The following is a 7,444-nucleotide window of genomic DNA, read 5'->3' on the forward strand; positions in this document are numbered from 1 at the left end:
TTATCGCGAAGGTTCTACATTTTTTCGACGGCTTGAATGTCAGAGGGCAGTCGGAGCGAGCGCACGGATGACCGGCGATGAGAAGAGCTCATCCGCCGCGAATAGCGCGAAATTACTTGAAAAAGATTCAGGGATCAATAACGCGCGATGGTGCGCGTGTTTGTAGTGTCTAGTTCGCAATAAAATGCAGAGAGACCAGAGCGAGAGAGTAAGAGAGAGAGAGAGAGAGAGAGAAAAGAGGGGTGGTGGAGGGGAGGGGGGTAGACAGAAATCTCCCTCGTCATTTTCCACACGCTGCAAGAGTTACAGCGAGCGGAGAAACTTTTCAGATCGCATAAATATCGGCGTGAAAACTCGCGCGTTTAAGGTTTAAACATCAGATATACGCTCGCGAGAGATTAAGGAACCCGAGAGAACCCGGAAGGGACTCGGGAGAATTCATTTAGATGAGACCGCTGCGGTTGAAATCTGCGCGTTATGGCGCGCTCGACAGAGAGAGGGAGAGAGTAGAGTAGAGAAAGAAAGAGAGAGAGAGAGAGAGAGAGAGAGAGAGAGAGAGAGAGAGAGAGAGAGAGAAAGGGAGGGAGGGCGCCTGGGAGGCCTGAGTGTGCGCCTGGGAGGAAGATGAGAGCAAGAGAACCGTGTGATATTCGAAATTGCCCGGAGAAACTCGGAGGAGAGAAAACGCCGTACAGAGATAAAGGTAACGGAGCCGTTAAAGCGCTTCGGAGCTCTTTAACGATCATTAACGCGAGTGGATGATCGCGCGCGCGACGGCGCCGAGGAACAGCGAGAGAGGGGGGGGAGAGAGAGAGAGAGAGAGAGAGAGAGAGAGAGAGAGAGAGAGAAGGCTCGCACGCGCGCGGGCGAGCGAAATTCACGACGTTTAAAGTTCCACGTCGAAAGCACGCAGCACGCTGGCGAACGGGGCGCGAATCCGACTCCGCGCCGTTCAACCACCCCTGTGCGGGGGCGAGTGGCGCGGAACGGAGACGGCGGTGCCGCGTAAGAAGCGTGAAATTCGTTCGCGGCGAGACGAGTAGTCCGCGAGTACCGTCGCCGACGACGACGACGACAACGACGATGGAGGAACGCGCCGGGGGTGCACGCAGGGAGCGGAAGGGATGGAGGAACGAATGAAAGACGAAGGCGACGCGAAGAGCGGAAAGAAAAATTCGGAGCGGGTGTAGAGCGGAGCAAAGCGGAGCGCGTAAGGCCGAAGCGCAGCGGGGGGTTGGAAAGCGGCAGTGGCAGTAGCAGCAGCAGCGGCGGCGGCGGCGGCGGCGGCGGCGGCAGCGGCGGCGGCGGCGGTGGCGATGGCGGTGGCGGTGGAGGCGGAAAAGGCAGAAGGCCTCGAGGAAGGAGGAGGCTGACTGATCGCCGGAGTAGAGGAGAGAGAGCACGCCTGCGCGGAATCCCCGGGCGGGCGCGGGCAGTGCCACCGGAGGCCCGGCGGTTTCAGAGCTTCGCCCGGGACGACGAACCGCGGACGAGCCGAGTACGGGAAAGCCGATCGCGCGTACTACCGACCCGACCGATCTCGCCAGTAGACAGTAGTAGTGTCCGAGGGGGTTGCATCGCCGCGACGGGGGAGAGAGAGAGAGAGAGAGAGAGAGAGAGAGCGAGAGAGCGAGAGAGAAAGAGAAGGAAAAACGGGCAAACGGGGGGTGTTGAGAGAAAGAACGTCGACAAGAAGTAGAGCACGGAGGAGAGACCCGTTTGGTGACCTTCGCGACGGTCGGTGCGCGTCTGCCTCTCGACGTCTTCTTCGCGAGCAACACAGAAGGAAGAAGCGATTATAGGTACCCCTTTTCCGGGGTACGCACGCACACACGCACACACACGCGCATATATACACACATACACACACACACACACACACACACATACACACATACGTATACACACACATACATACATACGGAGAGTGCCACGGTGCGAAAGTTCTCCGCGAAAGCTTCGACATAGCACCTCGGATACTTAGAGAAGAAACGAGGAGGAGGCACCCTCGGCCTGTCGCTTGCGTCACGGTGAAGAAATCCTCGCGCGCGAGATAGCCAACGGCTGCGAGATAATGTGATATCAGTGTGTCGCCGGAGAAGCGGATAAAGGAGAGGAGGAGAAGAACAAACGAGGAGGTGCGCGAAACGAGACGAGGGAACGCGAAAAGGGGGTTGCAACGAGGACGAGGAGAAGAGTGCCACCGCCACCGCCGCCGCCGCCGCCGCCGCTCGCTCTCGGGGAGAGTATGCGCGAATCCTGGTAGCACCGGTCGGCCGGGGGATGAGCGCGCGGACGACGACGGAGGTTTAGGTGGAGGTGCGCCGCGAGGAAGGTGCACCGGCTGGCCCCAGCTGCCGCGTGTTGCCGTTCCATGAGATGTCAGTGGACCGTTCGTCGCGATCAGTCGCTACGTCGCCGTTGTCGTTGTCGTCGTCGTTGTTGTTGTCGTCGTGATCACCATGAGGAGGTCCTCCTACGTCAACTACTACGTCCTGTGCCTCGTGTGCTGGATCCTACTAGGCATTACCGGTAAGCTTCGCGCGGACGCGACGCGCCGCCCCCGGGATGTCGGGTCGCGCGCGCGTCATCGCTCCATCGGACGTCGTAGAAAGAGAGGAAAGAAACGTCCGTGCGTTCCGTCGCACGAGCGACGTCATGTCGCGAGAATCATCTCACGAGACACGAGAGAGAGAGAGAGAGAGAGAGAGAGAGAGAGAAAACAGATGGCGACCTCGAGAGAGAGAGAGAGAGAGAGAGAGAGAGAGAGAGAGAGAGAGAGATATGTGCAAGTGCGCCAGGTTAGGGGCTGAGGCGAGAGAGAAGACGATACTGTGGGGGATGATGCGCTGCTCGTAGGGGGTAGGCGCGCGGTGCTCGATTCACGACGACAGACAGGTCGGACAGCTCGCGATCGAGCCGTCGATGTGCCGTCGTAAGGACCGCGAGGAGGCGGGGCTCTCCGTGAGACTCGCAGCGCGGATGGATCGATCAGATTTTGGGGTGTAGCAGAGAATACGTGCATACGTCTCCGCCGTCTCTCGCGCCGCGGCGCGTCGCGTCGCGCACGGCGCGACCGCGCCGATCGCGCGATCCGCAACGTGAGATTTCGAGAGATCTCTCGTCTCGAGGGTGAGATCTCGCGTAGGATACTCGCGGAGAGCAGGCGGAGGGAAAAACGGACGGATGACGGCCGAGGGGGGGACAACCTCCGGTCCCGGTCCAGGAGCGTATCTAGCGCCACCCTTGTTTGTCGCGCCGCAGCATTGTGCCTCCCTCCACTCGTTCTCTTTGTCTCTTTCTCGCCCTGTCTCTATCTATCCTATCTCCCTTTCTTTCTCACACATGCTCACACTCGCTCACTCAGGAAACACACACACACACACACACACACACACACACGCATATATCAACCACACAGAGACTCTCGTCTCTCATCCCTCGTCTCGTTATCTTTCCCGACATCGTCCTCTCTTTGTCCGCCCGTCCTCTCCTCGTCGTCGCTGTGGGATCAGCGTGTCGTCTCGATGATTCCGTCATCGGGGAAGGAGGGGGAGGGGAGACGAAGACGAGGAGGGTGACGACGTCGACGGCGGCTCCGCGCGCGTTACCCCCTTTTCTCCACCGTGGCGTCGTTCAGGGACGTGTCTATCGATTTCATCTCGCGACTGCATCACCGCGATGCGGTCGTGTTTTAAAGCCAGGCTCGTGACACGGGAACAGCGTCATCGTGTGTGTCGTTCGCCCCGAGTGACGCGCTTTATGCGTTGTTACGCGCGCGTGCTACTTACGAGCTTATCATCGCGGCAGGCAACCGCCAACGACTTATCGCGTCCCTCTCGGTAAAACGCGAAAACGCCAAGTGCTCGAGAGCGCACTGAGCTTTCCTCGACTAACCTCCGTTCTCGGACAAGCGACTCGCCCGTAAAGCATCGTTTATCGAACCCGGGTCGCCCTCGATATTTCCAAGTCGGCCTCTTTCGCAACGCGAGAGACGACCTCTCCTCCCTCGATTCCCAGCGGAGTGCTCATCTCCCGCAAAGTTTTTATCTCGGCCGGAGAAAACGGAGAGCCGCGTTCGGCATCGGTCCTCCGGAAATTCCTCGGTGATTCCTCTGGAGATCGGCGAGCGCCGATCCTGCGAAACGACCAGCGCTCCCGAAGAAATATCGCAGTTCGCGCGCTGTGACGTCGACCATGACGATGAACGAGCCCGTCCCTCCTCGGCGAGGCCGGAGGCCCAATTCCGGGGGCAACGGTGCGAGCGCGAGCGGAAAATCCGAAGCGCGATAAAATCGGATTATCAGCGGCGCAGCTCGCGCGGTCGGCCAGCTTATCGATCGCCGCATCGATGCAATCGGCTTGCAGCCACCGCCACCGCCGCCGCCGCCGCCGCCGCCGCCGCCGCCACGAACGTTTATCGAATAATTTGCTCGAGAATTGATCTTAGTCGGCCAATCTCCCGGCGGCGCGTGTAGTTCCCATTGGACGGCCAGGTCGACTGAAAAGCACGCTAACCGCTCTCGGCTACGAGGGCGCGAGGAGTTCGCGCAGTTTCAGACCGATAATAGCGGGATTATTCCGGCGTGGACTCCTCGATACCGTGTGTGCGGCATCTTCGATCCGGCCGGCCGTCGTGAAACTACCGCACTCGCGGAGTGCGAGAACGCGCGTGTAATATCGGTGTGCGGAGCGTTGATTATAGCTCGCGGTGATTAACCGCGGGCCCGCTCCGGAAATGGAGAAGTTCGACGCGCTATCGCCGCGTCTGCCACCGTTCGTTCCTGGACTACTTAACGCGAGACGCCGCGTCTCTTGCGGCGCGCGCTTTCCTCTTCCTCCCTCTCTCTCTCTCTCTCTCTCTCTCTCTCTCCTTTGCACCCCCTCTCCGCTTTTTCTCCATCTTGTACCTTCCATCGCACACGCGACGAAAACTCGCGCTCTCTACACGGCTCTACCCGCGGAAATTTCGGATGCATAAAACAAATTTATGGGACGTAAATGCGACCTCAATGGGCACGTAGGCGGCCCGTCGCTCGCGGCGAAGTACTTTGGAAATTGCGTTCCGTCCCGCGAGAGGGGAACGCACGAAACTACGGCGGTTCCTGTTTACTCGCGATATATTTACAACAGCCGCGTACATTTATTTCGCGCGTGGGCGAAAGAAATTATATCGAGCACGGAGACGCGGCAAGGGATTGTTGCGTAAATGTCACTTACGTGCCACTGAATTAATCTTGGTACAAGGAACAGGATTAAAATTACCCGCTCGCGTCACAAGGATATCTCGATATAAGGGAGGACGGGCGTCGTCGTCGTCATCGTTGTCCTCGCCGTTGGTGACACTCGGCGAAGGGTTATTATAGAACCGCGTCACGTCTCGCCGGGAAATAATCTTTCAGGAGTCCAAAAACGGGGATTTATACGGCAGTTTGGTACACGATGACGTCGTAAAACTGCACAGGCACGCGTACGTGTCGTTCTGATAAAGTGGGAAAGGAAACACGGCCCTCCCGGACGCGCAGCTTGACTCTCTTCTCCCTCTCTCTCTCTCTCTCTCTCTCTCTCTCTCTCTCTCTCTCTCTCTCTCTCTCTCTCTGTACATCGGGTAGCTTTGTCTCTCGGGAAATATACGATTTTAGATCCACCTCCTGTTTCCGGAAAATTTACTTCTTCCTGGCTCCTTTCGCCTTCCTCTCGCCGCCCGCGCACGCGATCACGTCCCGCCACGCTCGATTACGCGACCGGGAAACGCATCGGCAGGAGGAGACACCTTCGGCGACGTAACCGTTGCGTGAAGCGGAATAGATTTATAAAGCGCATCCCTCACACATTTCCGTAATGGTTTCCATTCCTCGCGACAGGTTCCTTCCCGCTAAGGGACGTTACCCTCCGCCCCCTCGTTCTCTCGTACCCGCCATTTTTATCCGCCATATATATTCTTTCTCGATATATATCCCCCTCGTCGTCCCCGTATCGCAGCTGCTCGCGGCGAAATCGCCTGGTCGCGACAACGCAGATCGAGCCGATTCTACTCGGCATAGCCGCTCGGCCGCTCCTGGTGTATCCTTTCGCAGGACACGGCGCCCGCACGGTTCACTTCTCCGCGACGCTCTTAAATAATGCACGAGAGAATATCGCCGTGTCGTCTTCCGGCTTTGCAGCCCTCGCGCTGGCATCCGCGCCGGTGACGGCGGCGACAGCCGGGGGCGGACGTGATCTCCACGCACACCCTCCGCGAGAGTTAGCAGCCGGGCCGGCGCAATCCGACTTACAAAACGCCCGGCATGAATAATGCACCTGCCAGTCGTCGGCCACTCGTCGGCGCATTTGCGCGTCGCCCGATGCGCGATGCATAAATTCTTTCCCCGTTGTTCATTAACAGACGCGCTCTTTCGACCGTCGCCGTCGCCGCCGCCGCGCATTACGAGATTGCACACTTGGCGCTCGCGCGTCCGCGAATACCGCATTTCGCCGCGCGCGACCCACCACACGCGCTGACCCACGCCGCTGACCATCCTGCTGTACCTCATCCTCCTCCTCCGAGTCGAGTCTCCCCGCACGGCCCCGATTTAATCTCGAGATAAATGACGGCATTACGCAATCCCCTCGCGGAGCCGCGGCTGACCTTTGCGTAATTCGGCCGGCCGGGTGCGTCGACGTGAAAAATCGACGCGCGGCACGACGCGGACGGCGAGAGCACCGCTATGCCCCCTTTCGCGCCACGCAAATCATCCCTCTCCTCTCACCCTCCTGTCGCCCGACTCGCGGATGCTGCGAGGGCACGGCGAGTCGCCGCGTTCGGCGGGGGCGCGTGCGCGCCGCTTTCGCGGCCGCTCAAGATCGCGGAGGATCGACGGCGCTCGCGATGACAGGGCTGAGCGAGGGGAGGATTGAGGATCGGTAGCGTGAGGAGTCTTGCCTTCCCTTCTCCTCCTCCTCCTCCTCCTCCTTTCCTTCCAGCCCATTACGATGCAAGCTCCCATCTCCGGCGGGATTTGATAATACACCACTCGCCGCGCACTGATTGCCAAGCCGGCAATCACGCCGGCACGTTGCGAAGGTGCTCGCGTCACGGGATCGCGAAGACGTCATGGCTCGCGGAATGACGATCGAATGTCACAGCCGTTAGCGAGCACAAAGCACGCGTGGGAAAGTCGCGTGAAAACGCGACGCGGTAATTTCCGGTCGGATTTCTTTCGCCGATAACGCACGCGCGGAATTTTGTGTCTCAAGTCGCCTCGATCTTTTTCGGCTCCTTTCTTCGCTTCGAACGGGGGAGCGAAAATTCCCGGTAAGGACTGAGCGGCACGAAGGAAAATAGCTGGGAAATTTCCTCCGGTGTTGTTGATTTTAGCGCGCCGATCAGCCGTCGAGATTAATTTATGATTCATTGCTCCGCATTTAGCCCGACTGAAACACAATAATTAGCCGCTGTTGCAGC

At 58.9% G+C, this 7,444-nt stretch overlaps 1 protein-coding gene across 1 annotated transcript in view; it reads left to right on the forward strand.

Moving 5' to 3' along the window:
• Positions 1–1,363: 1,363 nt before the first annotated feature.
• LOC105181284 (neurotrimin) overlaps positions 1,364–7,444 on the forward strand; it is an 11,653-nt gene continuing 5,572 nt past the window's right edge. Inside the window, exon 1 of the mRNA XM_011137950.3 lies at positions 1,364–2,532. Coding sequence (XP_011136252.1) covers positions 2,463–2,532 — 70 coding nt within the window. The 5' untranslated portion in view covers positions 1,364–2,462. The remainder of the gene's footprint in view (positions 2,533–7,444) is intronic.

The sequence above is a fragment of the Harpegnathos saltator genome, unplaced genomic scaffold, assembly GCF_003227715.2.
Source record: "Harpegnathos saltator strain DR-91 unplaced genomic scaffold, Hsal_v8.6 scaffold25, whole genome shotgun sequence".
NCBI classification, from domain to species: Eukaryota; Metazoa; Arthropoda; class Insecta; order Hymenoptera; family Formicidae; genus Harpegnathos; species Harpegnathos saltator.